Genomic DNA, 19,443 nt, shown 5'->3' with positions numbered 1-19,443 from the left:
CAGGCTTTTGCTCTTTTTCTCTGCTGCTGTTATGCATCAGAACAAATTAAGGACATGAAGGAATTGGACATGCCATCCAACATGAGAAACATTGTGCTGAAGCTGCCCTATAAGCATGTACAAAATGCTTATTGACCACTCTTTCTGGGCAATATTATCTTAAGCCTTATTTTATCTGTGACTGTGCTGAAATACCAGGTGTAAACGGAATGAAAATACATGTCTCGTCACCCTGGATGCCACCTGTGTTAATCTGGGTCTGTTCATTCTAAAAGTGATTATAAAGTTTCCGGTTTCTTTAATTCTGACTGACTTTTCAGCAGTGTTTTTGTTGTTGTGGAGCTGTTCCAAAGCTTGATATGTATTTCTTCCTTCCACAGTTGTGGAGGTTCTTTCCAAGGCCAAATTGAGTGTGACTACAAGGCTGATGGGTCCTGTGATGAGTGCTACCTGTTTTTATCTGTATGTACCAAATGCTTATATATGTCATGGTTAACCATGTGACGCTTTGGTCGATTTGATAATTGTAGAACGGATTTCTCTTTTAATTGGCTGCTCAGTTAGTTGTAATATAAAAAACATGGTACCTTGATGAAACCATTTAGCCTCAGAGGGGCTAAATAACAACAATATACGTACTGTTTCAAAATCAAAGAAGTTAATTATTAATCAGAGCACTCACATTAGATCTTAGCATTATCACAGACTATTTTGAATTTCTTAAAGATTGTTTGTCAAATGAGCAGTGGGAGGCGGGTAGAAGCTGTTTTGGGCTTGCATCTCCCTCTCTCTCTCTCTCTCTCTCTCTCCTCTCTCTCTCTCTCTCTCTCTCTCTCTCTCTCTCTCTCTCTTATCTGCTCTGTTCATTGCTGCACAGCGCTGCTACACTTACACACAGCAAACAGCGCTGTCCATGGTTCTGAAACAACAGCTAAATGAAAGTCCAGTTGGGCTGTACCAAAAGTCATTGTTCTTACACAAGAAGCTTTTATTAAGGTTTTTTTAATATAGCTTTGAATGTCCGTTGTTACATTTTGTGACATCACCACCCTAAAAGAATATCATCAAATAAAATTCTATATCTGTAGAGGGATTAATTTGAGTTGTTGTGTGTAACATCGCTGCACTCTCCACAGACATTTGCGGGATGTTTCTTTCATAACTTTCCAAGAATGTCAGCTGGACGTTGTTTTCCTAACTTTCCAGGAACGTTCAGTGAATTGGATTATTTTAACATATAGAGTAATTTCTTTATTTATCTTTACAAAACCATATTGTCTACATTAATGCTCTAGCTTATTTGTTGTACATCCCTTCCAGAGCTTGGTGTTTATGTGTTTTTTTTCAGAGTTTCTTTCCAAGGCCAAATTTAGTGTGAGGTCAAGGCTGATGGGTCCTGCTGTGTGTCACATGTTATTTTGTACCAAATGCTTATTTACCAATATTTGTGACATCTTCCACAGAGGCTATCAGACAAATATAATATAGCAGATACTATCAGTGAAAGCTTTAGGTTTGCTGTAATTTAATGTCTATGAGTAATCACCAAGGTTGTGTTGTCTCTTGCATCAAACAGCTGACAGTTCGCGGATGTTGCTTTTCTAACTTTACCCGACAATGCAAAGCATTTTCTTAAGATTTTCTAAAAATGTTTATTTGTGTTTTTAACTTCACATTGCTATTCTGGTTGGGCAGTGCACTCATAATTCTCTCATTGATCAATGAGCTGTAAATGTCCCACACCCAATTATTAAATCCAATAGCGACCCCTAGTGACTTTTAGTTTTTATTACAAGACTTGAAGAACTGAACTTGTTTGTTCTCATTTGAAGCTGCCAACCTGTCGTTTCTCCAAAGTTATGTCAAGTCCGTTATCAGCAGCTTGTTCAGTAACAAAAAACTTATGAGAACTGTAATGTCTTTATTTCATCCTTTATTTCCCTAACAAAGAATACTACAGTACATGTTAGAAACTGTGAAATCAACTCAGGACACAATTTATTTGAGCTGTGACAGTGAGTGAACATTTGCCAAAAAATGCATTAAAAAAAACCCATGTCTCCCGTTGTTGTGACAAAGCTTGTTAAAATACAGAGTTGTCAAAATAATAACTGACTTCAGCTGTTATCATCCTTACTCAGCATTAACACAACCAGCATGCCCTGTCCGCCTCTGTGACAAAGATCTGCAGGACACATCACATTATTAGCTCAGAATATCATGTATGTTTTCTAATGAAGATTAACCCAATCTCACTTCCCAAAGTTATACAAAAATCATTATTTCATGCCAAGATACTTTGACCTAACTATTCTGTTCACTTTTGATTAATATTGTGTTGATTTAGTTTGTTGTCCAACTTCAGCAAGCGTGAAAGGTGAATCCTGGCTCCACGGGGATGGGGGGTGCAGTGTAGCCTGGTGTTGGGTCATAGTTTGGGTTTGGCAGCTCGCTGTTAAAGCACGCCCACCGGGCGTCTCCGCTGTCCCCACAGCACACATATGCACCAGTCATGGTGGAGTACTCTTCCGTACAGAACTGGGACAGGGTTTGTTTCCACTGTAAGAAAAACATACAGGTCACAAAGTTGTATTTCATCTCCCTGTGGAAAGCAAATTTTATCCTCACAAGTCCTAACCACTTTTAGTTTCTAAAGTTAAATCTATTCCTTTGTATTTGGGTGCAGAATACTGGACACAGGTATTCCTTCAAAATGTGTATTGTCTTTTAATACGCCTATCTGATGCTGGTCCTGCTGAACTGAGGCAATGAGGTCCTTTTGACACCATTCATCTTCTTGTTTTTTAAATTATGACTTGAATTAATCTTGCGATTGACATTGTTATATATTTAATTAACCATATTATATTTATGTCAAAATACTTGGTATATTTCCTGAACTACTTTTTTAATGTATCACATTATTTCTCCCACACACAAACACAGGCAGGGACTCACAGCTTGTTGGGCGCAGCAGAGGATCTGGTCGTTCTGCTGTGCTATCTGGTCACTGCAGCACAAACTGTACCACGACTCCAGGCGGTTGATGGCGTTTCCACGGCGGCGGAAGTGACTGACCCTGGATCTCGGGAAGAAGCTGGCTAGGTATCTGGGACGGCCTTGACCTTGATGGCAGATGGCAGCGAGGTTCTGAGCAGTGGGACAGGCAGGTGGGAAAGGCACGTCAGGCTCATTGAGAGAGCTTCCTATGGTCTCTGTAAGCGAAGAACATAAAGCAACACAGAAGTTAACAGCATTGTGATTAGAAGAGTACATTAAGTATAAATGCTTAAAGAATCTCGAAGAAATTACCTCCCACATCTGCACCATGAAGAGTCAGCAGTGCAATTATCCAAAATCCTGTGAGGCCTCCAATCGAAATCATGGCTGTAAGGTTGTCTTGCCGGAGCTTATGTTGCTCAAAGATATTGTGACTGGATCTGCAACCAGCTTATATGGGGCAAAGGGAGTGAGTCTGTGGGCGTGAAATGCTTGGAAATGGGGGTGTAAGGGTTGAGAGTGTGTGTGTGTGTGGGGGGGACATAATGTTGGGAGCTGTCAAGATAAAAACAAAATGAGTTTGAACTTCAGTGATATCTGCTGATACATGCAACAACTATTTGGTCTCAAAAGTCTGCAATCGTAGCGGAAATAAGTATTCCATGATGATATGTGTTTACCATTTTGACTTGTCTTCAGAGGGGAAGCACAGGTGTTTCTAAAAACATTAATGCTGCCTTACATCAAATGTAAACACATGTATTTATTTTAATGGAAGCAGTGATACAGTTCATCAGCTTCATTTTCTATAACAGACTGTAGCCAGAACATGTTGAACACATATTGAGTCCAACGAAACATAAAGAAACCAAATGTAAATAAGTGAGTTAATAAATAAGTATATACCAAGAAAAATCAATCCAACTTGTCTTTCAGAACAAAGCTAAATGTTTTGTATAGAGTATCAGGCAAGTAATTAAGCCAGTACCGTACTGAGGGGAGTTTCTGGAGTAGAAATTTCTTCGCAGTTAAAAGGCCATAGGCAATACATTTGAGGCTTCCTTAATGTGTTCAGTGCCTCTTTTGTACCAAGGATGATCAGCTTGGAGTCTGGATACAATGTCAGACCAACCACTTTGGTAAAGATGCTGATAATGCTTTGGACAGCAGGCCAAGCTGTAACAATGTGCCCTCTGCAGAATTAAACTCACCACACTGTGATGATACCTCAAGAAAAATGCTGTGTGGAGTTTACTTTTTGTAAATTGTGTTTTTTGATATAGTTTGATGACATATAAATCTACTGGATGAATACCATTGAATTCCAATTGTAAAAAGACCCCATCAAAAGCCTTTATCAGAGCATCATCAAGTTTGAGAAATGCTGTGATAAACCACAACTCAGGATTGTGATAGATAAAAGCTCAAAAGTTTTTATCTAGGCTCCTAAAAATAAAATTGCAGTCCATCTGAACCGTGAGAAAATGTCTTCCCTGAAAAAGGACTATTAAAAAAAGGGAAATTCCCACTTTTTTAATTTTTTAATGATCTAAAGAGTAGAAAAATAAATTCTTGAGCATTTGCCAGTCAGTGATGCTTTGCTGACTGGATAAAGCAGGAAAACAACATTGAACAGACTAGTACACTTATCAAAACAATTTGGATGTCTTTCTCAGAAGTCAACACTGGACGGTAAACTCCCACAACCCGTTTAAAAAAATGGTTGAGTGTGCTTTCTGTTATCTGCTGCAGATATAGATATGAGAACATCTCGTCTCATGTTGTTATCTACAAACAGTGTTTTGATTCCCTTCGTGTGAGAGGAATGAAGGACGTACTCGGTGGAAAATCATTGAATCAATTTAATCGTTTTTCACTTCCTAGAATTCAAACAGTTCTCACACGATCATTCCTGCTGTCTGTAATGTGTTGATGAGGAAGTGTAATTGAATCACTCCCCTTTTTTTTAGCTAATATTACAGGCTTTTATTTTGACAACATGAATAAGTGTCCATCAGTATTTGGTTTGTTTTGTGTTGTATGTTGGGGTGTGACTTCAGATATGTTACATTTATCACCTTTAACTTGTGCTGTTATCACCAATGCAATCTGCAACTGTCATATAGTGACTTATTGGATTTAAATCCTCTCTCATCTACTGCATGTATGTGTTGCTCCACTGTAACTCAAACTTTATTTTGTTATTTGTTTTGTTATGTGGTATCCAAGGTGCTTTGCTAGCAGATTTATCACAGTAAGATTAATCATCTTGTCCAGTCTTGTATTAATTTGTGCGTATGATACTTGCTTTTTGTGTGTATGATGCTTGCTTTTACAATGGCAAGAAAGGCTCCTGATGTAGACATAACCGCAGTTACACTATAGAAATGCCAAAGCAAAGGAGTCAATGTGTCCCAGTGGAGTGCAGAATACATCTGTCCAGTATCTGAAATTAACAAATGTTTATGCACAAAGGCAAACATTAAAGGAAGGGACAGAGTTTCCCGTCACCAGACTGTCAGCAAAACAAATGTCTCTGTAAGCTTCATATACAGTGACATTTCCCTTACTTGCCACATTTGACCTTTTCAGCTGTTCTAAAATGATCACTGCTATACAGGTGCATAATGAGACACTCTTGTGGGCCATTTGAGACGCCTGCACTGATCAAGAATGTCTCAACATATCAACCAGGGGGAAATGGAACCTGCACAGAGAAATACTGAGGGTTCACGGCTCAGAGCCCTCTCTGTGGTAGTGGAGGATGAGACTATGGACAGACCACCCAAATGGGTCTGTAGCCAAGCTTGTTGCTGCTCTGAAATAATCAACTTAAAACGATCATGGTGAGTAACATTGTTTGGACACTGTTTTTCCTCTCTTTCTTCGAATCATTAATTTTAACCCTGACTTTCTATTGATAATAGAAAACTTTACAGCTAAATTAGCATAATTACTGTACAAAAACTTAATCTTTTGATCTTTTCATGTGTTTTCCAGGTGAATTGACTGTGTCAACGATTCCTCTTAACCTCAATGAGGGACAAGTGAAGTCTTTCAAGAGGGTTTTCACCATACTATCATAACTGAATGGCTGGCCTGATGCTATGACTTACAAAGTCACTGTCACTGTTCCTGGAAACTGGTGGTCTGTGTGACTATTTTAACGACATCGAGGCAGATGAGTTTGGGCTACCTGATGGAAATATTACCAAGGACGTCCAGACCTTTGGAGCACACTAAAAGATGGCCACGCTGGGGGTGGCCTGTGAAGATGCTGCAGTGGCAGCCAGTGCCCTAAATGTAACAGCGCACTATAGGAAACCTTTGAGGAAGACTGTAGAAGTATTCTAAGTATTCATAGTATTCTATGACATCTGCATGTCTCAGGGAGACCACAACGTTCCCTGCAACAGCATTTGCACAGAGTATTTGACTGACTTTCAGACTCTGAAATCAAGCAGAAATCAACCATCCTCCAGTTGTCGATCTTTACAGCAGTCTGGAGCAAAGATCGACAACTGGAGGATGGTTGATTTCTGCTGTAAGTACTGTAGTCTGTGTGACGAATGATGGTTCCTTAACTCTATGATAAATGTTGTGGTCTTTACGTCTTGATTTTGCCCGTTTCTAATTCACATTGTTGTTGTAGGGACCCAAAAAAAATTAATGTAAACCAGTGGGCTTAAACTACTGAAGATCTGCCTATAAACTTTGTATGCTGGAACTGTATTATAGTTCAATTTGCAGGGAATATCATATATATACACACATATATATATATATATATATATATATATATATATATATATATATATATATATATATATATATATATATATATGTATGTGTATATATATGTACATATATATGTATATATGTGTATATATATATGTACATATATACGTATTATATCTGTGTATGTATATATATATATAGATATATATATATATATATAAATATACAATTCAATTCATATACAATTCAACAATACAATTTTTTTAAATATGGTGTCAGTGTTACTGTCCTTAAGCTCTTAATAAAATTAGTTTGTAAAATAATTATATAATAAACTTTATGTTTATGTCCAGAAGGTTCGGAGAAGGAGCCTCAGAAAACAATTTTAAAACAAAAATGAATCGAACAACAAAAGGTCTTCTGGTTGATGAAAGGACAAGCAGATATAGAAAGTTGCATTTATTCAGTGGTGGGCCGTCTGCTGGCCTAGAAAGAATCACAAAGTTATCACAGCTTGTTTTAAGTAGAGCTTTTATCCAATTAGATTTCGCCCCTATGCTGTCTCTAAGTAAAAAAAATCTGCCCGGAGGCCTTCATTGATTGTCATAGTCTTCAACCAATCAGATTTTTAGTTCGACATGTTGGCCGTATTCTTTGACATGCCAGAGCCTTCTAGCTGGCCTACAAGTACGTCATCATTAATGTGCGGCTTGATTGGTCAGTGGGTTAGCGTGACTGTTGTGAAACTTGCTAGCAGAACTTTGTAGCAGTAAGAGTTAAAGTTTAAATATATGTAAGACGTTTTTATGTGGCATTTTGGCATGTTTGGCAGTGACAATCCCAATATCTACTGTCTCTGTTGAGCGGACATTTTCAGCCCTCAAATGCATTAAAACGTATTCAAGAAATACAACTGGGGAGGCTTTATGTTATTCTACCTGCTTTGTTGCTTTGTTGTCATATAAATATATGTGACTGGTTCTTGTGAGTTTGTTCTTGTCATTGTGTTAATTACATTGATTTTGATTATATGCCTTGCCCGTTAATGATGAAGCATCCCGTCATGCTGGCGTCATGACGGCAAGGAGGTGGTTCAACTGTAGTAGGACAGCACTAAAGGCCCAGGTATAAACTACACGGCCTGCCACTGCATTTATTAGTAGTGTAACAAGTAGAATGAGTTATTGTTTTACTAAGAAACCGAATGTTTTTGGGTTTACCTTTTTTTTCTTTGCATTGTTTATTTTTTTAACCGTTTTTAAGTTCACCAAATACTGTCAAATTACACACGATCATGTGGGATTTGAACTTCTCTTTTATGTTCAGTCTGAATCCTTGTGGTACTGGGCAATCCCAAAAGCTATGTGAATGATATTTATCATTCATCACAGAGCTGTTGAGAAAGCTATATAAAAATGTTGACACAATTTCAATATTATTTCAATGGGGTCATAAAAAAAGTAATTTTCAAATCAAAATGTCCTTTCCATGAATGACTGCAATGTAAGTCTTAATTGTAGCCACTGTGGTGGAAAATATTCCTATATTCGCTTTGCGTGAGTCTTTTAATGCTGAAATACATAATACCAAAAACCAGGCTATCTTTTAAGTATATATTTTCTACGCAGAGAAGGTTCAATCATCACAACAGAGTGCGTACAGTCTCAGTGAGGAAGAACCTCGAAAAAAATGAACACGCTTTCTTTATACAGAATGAGCAAAGGTGGGGGCCGATGGCCAACGTTACAGATATGTTGGTCTCAGACTTTTGGTCTCAGACTGATAGGAACAACAAATGAAAACAAACGACCAGCAACCAAAACAAGCAGCCCAAAGGCCTTGGCATGGAACATTCTCATACAACACAGTTAGTTATCTATGTGAGAAGGCAAGGGAGAATTCTTCTTCTGCACAACAGAGACACGGTGAAGTAAAACAAAGAGAGCAAAATTGCATATGCATTAATACAATATACTGAGTAGAAATACTACGTAAAAAATTACCATTACACCACCACATACATGTTTAAATCTTTTCTAAAATGTATATTGCCACATTTGGTTCAGCATGTGGTATATCATACTGTATATTATTTAGTGACCAAGAATAGAATATATTAATGTGAGAGAAAAAAAAAATCAGAAGAATTTATATTTGTTGGTGTCATAATGGGTGTCATAATGGGCATTTTTGTAATAATTTGTCTTGTTTCCAAACAGATGTACTTCAGGTAAAAATGGGGATGCTTCAGCAGCATGATAGTTAAATGATGGGTCAACAGATGGGAAACAGTTACTCATAAGAGACAGACATCAAACAATGTTTGAAACATGTTTATTGAGTACACAGTAAAAATGCATGATCATTTTGTTTGAGTGGTTGATACGTTCATATATATTCCCAAGCAAAATCTTTGTTTTCATTATTTTTTTAATTATTACAGATGTTTGACAAGACAAACATATTGTTCAGACTTTTGAAAATTAAAAAGAAAAAAGGAATGGGATTTACATTCTCTATATAAATAAAAATAATTTCATGAATCAATGATGCTGTTGGGTTAGCGCTGAAGGATGTTGATCAATGCAGTTGATGGAAAGCTGGCAGGACTGAAATTTACAAACCACTGAAAAAAAAACAGAGAAATATTTTTTCAGGAAAGCTCCAATAGTGACATGTATGTGCAGTAAGATTTTTTTGTAAGATTTTGTTTTAGAAGAACAATTCCTGGGGAAATTGCTATTGAGGTCTTCTTAGTATCAGTGGCATCATTTATGTTGCTTACCATTGGGGGAAATCCGGAGCCATCCACTGCCCAAAGTTCAGTGACGCAGAGGCAGCACTCGGCCTGAGTAGTTGAGCAGGCCTGATGGTTCCACATACCCCACATACCACGTCAGCTACTTCGTCACTGCCAGTAATAGTGAGTTCATTAGTTGAACTAAAAGACACCTGAAGGCTGGAAGTGTTAATTATCACTGTATTGTCAGAGACCACCACTTTCACACCGTTCTGGGAGAAAGTGGTTTGAGTCAACGCTCTTCCATTTATCTGTAAACACAGATTGAACACTTTATAGTAACATTCATTTTTTTAAAGTAAGATTAATGTCACATCTTTATCCAGACACTTACCCAGACGTCATGTTTCCTGTTGACTGTGATGACCCCTTCATTGAAGAACACATATACAGCTGTAATTGTGTTGACACCAGGAGTGCACATCTCCAACTTCCCCACCACCCTGAACCAGACTGACGTTGGAGAGACGTCACAGCTCTGGATAATCTCATAGGCTCCTGGCACTGTAATGATACTACCCGCCCCATTAAATGCCGTGAGGGTCCCATTGGCGTCCAACAGGCAATGCTGAACATGGCAGCCCATCACGCCTTTCTCGACCATGCATCTCTCGTTGGAGTCACATGACATGTTTTTGGACAAAACTACTCCAGAGGCCTGGCAGGTGTGAATCCTGTGACAGTTGTCAGTTATAATAGACTCTCCAATCTGCAGCAAAACACATGGTTTGGTTAATGGTTAAAGTGGTCTACATACTTTACTAGTTCATAGTGTAATGTATTTGGGAGTACGCATTAGTGTACATATCAACATTTCAAATGGTGGAGGTGAACTCTTGTGCCCCAAAAATGCCCCTGCAGGAAGGCAACAAGAATAGAGCTTGATTTATGCTTGACGCATCTGCGAGGGTCGCGGCCCAATGTGAAGTTGAACCGTCAGACACGCCCCTTTGGGTGGTCCCGTGCAACAGGTTTTCTCCTGTCCATGCACATCTGACATTTTCTAACAAATGGATGGGCTAAGAAAATGGAGAACCTTGAGGAGATGCTGGTGGCAGAACTGAGGAAACACATACAGTTGTGGTCAAAAGTTTACATACACTTGTAAAGAACATAATGTCATGGCTCTCTTGAGTTTCCCCGTTATTTCTACAACTCTGATTTTTCTCTGATAGAGTGATTGGAACAGATACTTCTTTGTCACAAAAAAACATTCATGAAGTTTGGTTCTTTCATGACTTTATTATGGGTTAACAGAAAAAGTGATCAAATCTGCTGGGTCAAAAATATACATACAGCAGTGCTAATATTTGGTTACATGTCCCTTGGCAATTTTCACTTCAATTAGGCGCTTTTGGTAGCCATCCACAAGCTTCTGGCAAGCTTCTCGTTGAATCTTTGACCACTCTTGACAGAATTGGTGCAGTTCAGTTAAATTTGATGGCTTTCTGACATGGACTTGTTTCTTCAGCATTGTCCACATGTTCTCAATGGGATTTTAAGTCAGGACTTTGGGAAGGCCATTCTAAAACCCTAATTCTAGCCTGATTTAGCCATTCCATTATCACTTTTGATGCGTGTTTGGGGTCATTGTCCTGTTGGAACACCCAACTGCGCCCAAGACCCAACCTTCGGGCTGATGATTTTAGGTTATCTTGAAGAATTTGAAGGTAATCCTCCTTCTTCATTATCCCATTTACTCTCTGTAAAGCACCAGTTCCATTGGCAGCAAAACAGCCCCACAGCATAATACTACCACCACCGTGCTTGACGGTAGGCATGGTGTTCTTGGGGTTAAAGGCCTCACCTTTTCTCCTCCAAACATATTGCTGGGCATTGTGGCCAAACAGCTCGATTTTTGTTTCGTCTGACCACAGAACTTTCCTCCAGAAGGTCTTATCTTTGTCCATGTGATCAGCAGCAAACTTCAGTCGAGCCTTAAGGTGCCGCTTTTGGAGCAAGGGCTTCCTTCTTGCACGGCAACCTCTCAGTCCATGGAGATGCAAAACACGCTTGACTGTGGACACTGACACCTGTGTTCCAGCAGCTTCTAATTCTTGGCAGATCTGCTTTTTGGTGGTTCTCGGTTGACTCTTCACCCTCCTGACCAATTTTCTCTCAGCAGCAGGTGATAGCTTGCGTTTTCTTCCTGATCGTGGCAGTGACAAAACAGTGCCATGCACTTTATACTTACAAACAATTGTTTGCACTGTTGCTCTTGGGACCTGCAGCTGCTTTGAAATGGCTCCAAGTGACTTTCCTGACTTGTTCAAGTCAATGATTTGCTTTTTCAGATCCATGCTGAGCTCCTTTGACTTTCCCATTGTAGCGTTTGTGGGCGTTTGTATCCAATGAGCCCTATTTAAATGGCCTCAGAGAAGTCACCAGCTGTAGTCACTCATAATCACTCACAAGAAGTTAAGAGGCCATGCTATGAAGCTCATTTCATTGACACAACTTTCTAAGTCACCAAAATTGCTAATTCATGTTGCTGTATGTATATTTTTGACCCAGCAGATTTTGTCACTTTTTCTGTTAAAACCCATAATAAAGTCATGAAAGAACCAAACTTCATGAATGTTTTTTGTGACAAAGAAGTATCTGTTCCAATCACTCTATCAGAGAAAAATCAGAGTTGTAGAAATAACTGGAAACTCAAGAGAGCCATGACATTATGTTCTTTACAAGTGTATGTAAACTTTTGACCACAACTGTACATCAGTCTCACAAGTATATTGTACTTTCTTGTGTCTCGCCTATGTTTATGTAGCGGCCGTACAGCCCATCTGCTCCTCCTTCATTTCTGTCGCAGCAGGATTAATTATGAACACAGCGGCTTGTGTCTCCATTTTGACGTGAGTTTTCGATATACTGTCCCCTACAGTTTAGGAAAATATTGATTACAATATCTGCAGAGAGGAGAAACCGCATGGAGAATAAAAGATCCAAATATTTCCTCAGGTCACATCCATACTACCGTCCATGCATTAATAAATGTAATGTCAAATGTGTTGATGTGGAGCACTCCATAAGCCTCGTCACAAACTTTTGTTAGAAGCCAAGATGTATTTATCAACAGACTGAATAATATCCAGGTTTACTTCATCAGATCGGGTCTACTTATAATAAATTAATAAAATATTATCCTCTCACCATGTAAGTTTGGCCATTGTAATAGCAGCTGCACTGGTCAGTGGGCACACAGCCAGTTCCATTGTAGAGGTAGTCTTTATCACAGGTACAGCCCTCAGCACAAGTCGTTGTGCATGTGATGATGTCACGGAGACCAGGACATGGAGAGGTACACGGCAGTGCACAGGTGTCATAATGGCTGCCAACACTGCATGTAAAAGCTGTAATCAAATAATAGTAGTTTTTTTATATAGTAAACGTAAAAGTGTTGAACAGATGTAGAGTTAGAGATGGATATTACAATGTACAATGAATAATACAAATGTTCAGACTCACGGCATAAAGAAGCACTTCTCCAGATCCCAATCTTTATGCCAAAGCCTTGGCAGTCTAACATGTATGCAGCGATACTTTGACACAGCACGCTTTCATCATTGTTGGACATGCAAACATCATAGACACAATCTCTTAAGTAGGAGGTGGGATCAATCACATCATGGCAAGCAGCAAATGGACCTTTGATATCGGTGATTATTGAGCAGTTTGCCTTTATCGCAGCTTCTTTAGAATCGTCACATTTGGGGCACTGGTCGCCACTGCAGCCATCTTCACAGACCGCTCCAGGCACGGGCACTTTCCACGCTGCTCCAAAGGTCTGGAAGTCCTTGGTCAAATTTCCATCTGGCAGCTGGAACTCATCTGCTTTGTCATCATTAAAATTGCCGCACAGACCACAGGTTCTGCCGTAGTAGTTTCCAGGCACGGTGATAGTGACGTGGTAGACCAGATCATACGTGACCCTCAGACCAAAGTCGGTAATAATGACATCATTTGCCCCCTCCTGATAAACCATCACTGCACCATTGTAGAGGTTTAGCGGAAGGCGATGTAGGACCCCATTTGCCTGCAGAAATAATAAAAAATTTTGAGTACTCATTATTTATTCACATTTTACATACATTTGTCATTCAATTATATTCAATTGACTATGAACATTTGTGCCTATTTTGACTGTTTATGCTGTTATTGTTATTCTCATTGCATAGTTCCCTAACTCAGTTTAAGCCCATAAACCAGCAATAACTGATTTGTTTGCATTGGCATATGGCAAACTTTCATTGCAAATATATAGCTCTGTTTTTGGTCTCTACCAACTATATCTATAGCTACTAAATGTTAAACTGTGTTCATCTGGCTAGATAAGCTGGAAATCCGAAAGGATCTGCAGATTGGTTGATAATTCTCAGTCGGTTCATCACTGGAATTATTTATTTTCACATTATAACTCTGTTTTCACATTGACATTTAAATCATTGTTAGTGTAAAGTACGGTTATCGCATCTTTAAATAATATCAGTCACTTACCCAAACCATATTAATTTCATTATTGCGAAGTATCAAGACGGTTCCGTAAACTTCTACCGCTACCAGCTTTGTCACTGACACCTTGGGATTGTCAGACAAAGCATACCACTTGTCATTCTCCACCGCCACAGAGAACTCGGGGAGCTGCGTGCCGCTCATGTGGCAGCTTTTAGCGGCGATGTAGGTGCAGGTGCCTTGGAAGTCATAGGTGGTGTTGTCAAAGGTGTTGTAATGTGGATCGCCAGAGATGGAGCAAAGTCCGTTTCTCAAAGGCTGACATGATCGCACATTATTCTTCATCTCACACTTCTCATTTGTGCCACAAGAGGACTGCTTACACTGCACCTAATATGAAAGACATACCTGCTTGATCATTGTTGAAAATGTTGTGCAATGCATTCCCATTGTTTCAAACTGATAACCCCAAATAACTAATTCAAACTCTCCGTCCATATCATCCTTACTGTGCCATTACAGGTGCATTTCTTCTGGCAAAGGGCATCAGGGTAGAAGACCTGTCCGTGCTGGTAGTATTTCCCCTCAAATGTGCAGCCACATTGGTCGGCAGGCACACATTTACCTCCACCCAGCAGGTAACCCTCATCACAGACACATCCTTCCATGCACTGAGCTCCACAGTTTGGGTCTTTCTGACATGACCGGAAACACCCGTTGCCACAGAGCTCGTACTGGCTATTCGATGGACACTGGGCATCTAGAGGCAGGGTCAGAATTATTTTAGCTGTATCATGGTTCAAGAAATTCACAAGAATTTGATAAATAGTAGATGTCCTTACCACAGAACTGAGCTGACCTCCAGGAGTACACTGTGGCACCTTTCAGCTGGCAGGCAGCTGTGTAGGCAGTCAAAGTCTTGCACTGCATGTTGCTGCTGCCCTGGTAAAGACAGACGTCATACAAGCAGTCATTGAGGAAACCTGCGGGGTCGACCTTGGCGTGGCAGTCACGGAACGGGCCTGCGGGGTCGCTGATGAGGCCACAGTAACTGTTAGTGCTGTAGGTTTCTTTCTGAGTGGCGTTGCAGCCGGGGCAGGGGCCGTTGCAGCCGTCTACACAGCCGGGGATTGTGGCGACTTTCCAGCTTTGACCGAGCGCCTCAGAGGTGGTGGCTTGTTTCCCATCTCTCATCTGCATGTCGTCTTTGGGGTTGAGGTTGTAATTGCCACAAAGACCTTGCATCTTGCCCATGTACGTACTGGGAATGGTGACTATTGCTACGCTGTTCCAGTCGTAGTACACGCTAACTCCGGAGTCCATCTCGATAACAGCAAACCAGCCGCTCGGGTAAAGATGGAGTTTATTGCTGTTGAGCGTCAAAGGGAGGTAGGAGAGCTCGCCATTTACCTTAAAAAGATAAAAAGAGAAATAGAAGAACAAATCATAAAGTAATTTGTACGCTCAATACTTAAAACATAGAATTAGAAAATAACTACATGTTTGTAGAGCCGCAACAATTAGTCAATTATTCTCTTAGTTTATTAACAAAAATTAATTGAGATTGATACTAAAACCGTATGACTCAATATATCTTTGGGTTTTGGACAGCTGGTTGAACAAAACAAGGCATTTAGCTTTAGGAAGTTTCGATGGGCATATTTAATTGTTTCCTGGTGTTTTATATACTGAACAATTAATCGATTAATTGATTAAGTAATCTGCCCATTAATTGATTATTAAAACAATAACAATCATTAGTTGCAGCCCTACAAGGTTTATATTCGGAAAATACGTTACCACAACAGCGCCAGGGTGCTCTTTGCTGATGACGATGGTGTATTCGTCCACTTTGACCTCCACCAGCTGGACAACGGACCCAATCTTCTTATCTTGACCATTATTCTGCAACACAATGCTAAAATGTTCCAGGCTGGTTTGATTCGAGGAGACGGCAGCCATCTGATACGCACAAGTGCCCTGGAAGTTGTAGCGATCCCCATCAAAGGTCACAAAATGTGGGTCACCAGATACCATACACGTTGCGTAGTTGACAGGATAGCAACCTCTGATCCCTTCCACTACTTGGCACTGCTGCCCTGCGGGACAGCTAGTCTGATTGAAAGACAAACTTCCACCAGCGGAACATGTGTAGCGTTTGGTGCAGCTCTCACCGCCCCAGAAGGAGGCTCCGGCTTCCACATAGTGACCCTCATACATGCAGCCACACTGAGCCTTGGGGACACACTTGGTGGCGCTGAGCATGAAGCCGTCATTACAGACACATGTCTCCACACAGGTGGTGTTGCATTTTGTGGGAGTGTTTGGGTTTGCACATGTGGCAGGACAGCCACTCCCACAGAACTCATAGCGGCTGTTTTCTGGGCACTTGGGTGTAGCTGTGTGGACAAAGAAGAGACAGATCCAGTTATTCACATGTATTCAGTGATGAAGAAAATATTCAGATCCTTTACTTAAATAAAAGTACTAATGTAAAAATACTCTGGTGCAAGTCCTGCATTGACAATATTACTTAAGTAAATTTATGTGCACTATGTAAAATCAGGAAAATGTACTTAAAGTATGAAAGTAAAAGTACTATATGAGGAAACATGGCCCCTGTGAGCATACTATTATTTATTATTAGACCTTTATTATTATTACTATAAAAACAGTATTTCACTATTGTTGTTGGTTGAGGTAGAGGTAAGTATTTTATATTGGGCTGTAACTAATGATTTGTTTCATTATGGATTAATCTGACGATAATTTTATCCATTAATCAATCAAAAGCAGCGAGAAATGCCGTCACAATTATTCAGAGCCCAAAGTTTCACAATGCTTTTTTTTGTCCCACCAACAGTTCAAACCTCAATATTATAAAAAAAAAATTAAAACAATTAAACAGAAAAGCAACAAATCTTCACATTTGAGAAGCCACAACCATAAAGTGTTTTTGCATATTTGCATTAAAAATTATTTAGTTGTAGACAATTTTCTGTCATTCAACTAATTGATTAATTAACTAATTGTTTCAGCTGTGTATATACTGTTCGGTTGTTTAATTTATAACGAAATGTCATTTTTTCTAAGTTCATTGCAAAAATCTTATTTTGTTAAGTAACTAGTACTATATTATGTTATTACAAAATGTAGTGAAGTAGAAGAAGAACGTGGCATGAAAAGAAAAAAAATCAACACTTTGGATTGCTCACGGCATTGAGTCGAAGTCCTCCAGTTGGGACCTTTGGCCCCAGACCTCTGACAGATTTCAGCATAGCCTTGAAGAGTGTTGCAGAGATAAGTGTTCACAGTTTCACCCCGACAGAGGTCAAGCATGCAGTTACTTTTAAAGATGCTGGAGTCGATGTCAGGTTGACAACCCAAAAGTTCTACAAAATTTTGTATGAGGGCACTACAGAAGATTTGCTTCTCTAATTTCTGAACTTCACTGAGAGGACAGATTTCACACACGTCACATGCATCGTGGCAACCAGCATCATCTGCGGCACCGGGAACCCTCCAGCTCTTTCCCAGCACTGCCACGCTGCTGGCCACTGAACCACTGGGAGTGGTGAGATCATCTTCCTCTTTGTTGTTGAAGTTGCCACACAGGCCGCACACACTACCGGCAAAACTGCCGGGCACTGTGACGGCGAGGTACTCGTTCCAGTCGTACTGCAGGTTCAGTCCAAAGTCTGTCTCCATGATGACATACAGACCTCTCTGGAAAAGCTTCACCTGGCCGTTGTTCAAGTTGATTGGGAGATTCCATTTTTGATAGTTCACCTGAAAATAGATCCAGTTTCACATTTTATACAACAATATGTTTGAATATATAGAGACACCACATTGCACCTGTCAAAGATCTTTTCATTGCTTTGGTTCTTTTTTGTTTGTTTGTTAGATAGTAGAATATCTCCAAAACTAGACATTTTAAAAGTTAGTTCAGTCAAGGAACAAGTGAGTAGTTGTTGGTTTAAAAAAAGCTTTAAAAGAATAATATACTTTTAATCAGAAGTTCACAAATAAAATCTGTGTTTTTTATATTAGTGGAATGTAAACCTCTAAAACCCCCAAACTGCCACAAAAATAACTACAACATGGCCTCTACTGCACTTAACTGAATACAAATATAAAGCCAATGCATCCCATATAACAAAAATGTTATATGTTAAAAAAACAAGAATGGTCAAGTATAACAATGAAGATTAGAATACTCATTCAAACAAAGCCAACACACAAAACAGGAAACAGTGCAACACTACTGACTGACTCACCCGGACAATACCAAACTCAAAGCGAACTATTGCGATGTTGATCCCATAAACATTGATAGTGACCGTCTCCACTGTCGGGACCTGTACGTTGCCCTCGTTCGCGTTCTTGGTCTCCACTTCAAAGGCCGGAAGGGTGTCATCAACATGGCAGTTCTTGGCCACGGTGTAGGTGCAGTTGCCCGTGAAGGTGTAATGATAGTTATCAAAAGTGTAGTGGAGAGTGCCAATGACCCAGCAGGTGCCTGACTGTGGTGTTAAAGTAGTTGGTCCTCCTCTGCAAAATCCTGGAAAACATTTTAAATGTCTTTCGTGATTTTTTTCCTGACTGTTTTTTCCATTGGATTATAGTCAGCATTTCAGTCACCAAAGAATAAGTTAGGTTCTGCAAAATGTACTTAAAACATTTAAGTACATACATTTCTGTGACATTATTAAATGTATCACCAAAACAAACAGTTGAGTCTCATTCGGTATGTGACAAAAGTTAGATTTAAATTACTTAAAGCCTTCAAAGATCCTAGAATTAATGTCCACAGTTGAGTCATCAATGTATGGTTTTATGGTTCACATTGACATAAAATCTTCTACTATTTATCGCTGACAATATGTATTGATTTATTCTGCAGACCAAGCTGTTTCTTTAACTTTAGTTGTGATCTAGTTCAACTCACATACAGCCGTCTAACTGAAACACTTTTAATTTTTAATTTTTCATTATTTACAAAATATTATTATTTTAAAAATAATGCTTGATAACTTACCACTCAGGAAAAGAGCTGAAAAGATTGCAACAAGCACACCCATGTTTGTCAGTGGAGGGGACCTAATACCTAAAAAGAAACCAATAAGTCAGGGAAATTGTACCTTTTTAACTTTTGGTCATCCTGCATGTAAACACATCTCAATAGATAGATGCCAAAATGTTGCAAACCTCAATTTTGTGTCTTTCTTATGTACAGTAGAAAGAAATTCATTGAAAACAAAAAAATTACAAGAAAAATTAAGAGAAAAATGCATACATTTTGACTTTAGCATCTGAAAGGAAAAATGCATGCAAAAACCTTTTACAAAAATAGCTAGAGAACAGAATTGGTATTTTGTTTAATACTTTAGTTATCTAAATCATTCTCACCTGAGCCGGTCAACAGGCATTCGGGGGTTCAGGTGCAGGAT

The 19,443-nt window shown here is 39.3% G+C and overlaps 2 protein-coding genes across 2 annotated transcripts; both read right to left on the bottom strand.

Moving 5' to 3' along the window:
* Positions 1–1,916: 1,916 nt before the first annotated feature.
* Positions 1,917–3,432, bottom strand: ecm1a (extracellular matrix protein 1a). The gene is made up of 3 exons (XM_068710612.1): positions 3,313–3,432; positions 2,959–3,215; positions 1,917–2,559 (listed from the first exon to the last, which is right to left on the bottom strand). The coding sequence occupies exons 1-3, from the start codon at positions 3,383–3,385 to the stop codon at positions 2,362–2,364; spliced, it is 528 nt and encodes a 175-aa protein (XP_068566713.1). The 5' UTR covers positions 3,386–3,432; the 3' UTR covers positions 1,917–2,361.
* A 5,623-nt stretch (positions 3,433–9,055) lies between these two features.
* On the bottom strand, positions 9,056–19,443 carry LOC137872743 (IgGFc-binding protein-like). The gene is made up of 13 exons (XM_068711145.1): positions 19,403–19,443; positions 19,032–19,100; positions 18,271–18,554; positions 17,206–17,779; positions 15,791–16,389; positions 14,833–15,400; positions 14,500–14,750; positions 14,036–14,380; positions 13,007–13,574; positions 12,692–12,891; positions 9,873–10,247; positions 9,524–9,789; positions 9,056–9,364 (listed from the first exon to the last, which is right to left on the bottom strand). The coding sequence occupies exons 2-13, from the start codon at positions 19,072–19,074 to the stop codon at positions 9,355–9,357; spliced, it is 4,083 nt and encodes a 1,360-aa protein (XP_068567246.1). The 5' UTR covers positions 19,075–19,100; positions 19,403–19,443; the 3' UTR covers positions 9,056–9,354.

Source organism: Cebidichthys violaceus, unplaced genomic scaffold (genome assembly GCF_023349555.1).
Source record: "Cebidichthys violaceus isolate CVI_PGR_0920_01 unplaced genomic scaffold, fCebVio1.0.p SCAF_16, whole genome shotgun sequence".
NCBI lineage: Eukaryota > Metazoa > Chordata > Actinopteri > Perciformes > Stichaeidae > Cebidichthys > Cebidichthys violaceus.
This window is presented reverse-complemented; position numbering and strand designations above follow the sequence as displayed.

Bases quoted from the DNA above. Each gene is read 5' to 3' on its own strand.
- ecm1a (XM_068710612.1), bottom strand. From the start codon at position 3,385: ATGATTTCGATTGGAGGCCTCACAGGATTTTGGATAATTGCACTGCTG. The intron at 3,216-3,312 runs GTAATTTCTTCG...CTTCGCTTACAG, and splicing joins TCATGGTGCAGATGTGGGAG to AGACCATAGGAAGCTCTCTC. The intron at 2,560-2,958 runs GTGAGTCCCTGC...TTTTTCTTACAG, and splicing joins TCTGCTGCGCCCAACAAGCT to TGGAAACAAACCCTGTCCCA.
- LOC137872743 (XM_068711145.1), bottom strand. From the start codon at position 19,074: ATGGGTGTGCTTGTTGCAATCTTTTCAGCTCTTTTCCTGAGTG. The intron at 16,390-17,205 runs GTGAGCAATCCA...TTGTCCACACAG, and splicing joins GAGGACTTCGACTCAATGCC to CTACACCCAAGTGCCCAGAA. The intron at 10,248-12,691 runs GTGAGAGGATAA...GTTTTGCTGCAG, and splicing joins ACAATGGCCAAACTTACATG to ATTGGAGAGTCTATTATAAC.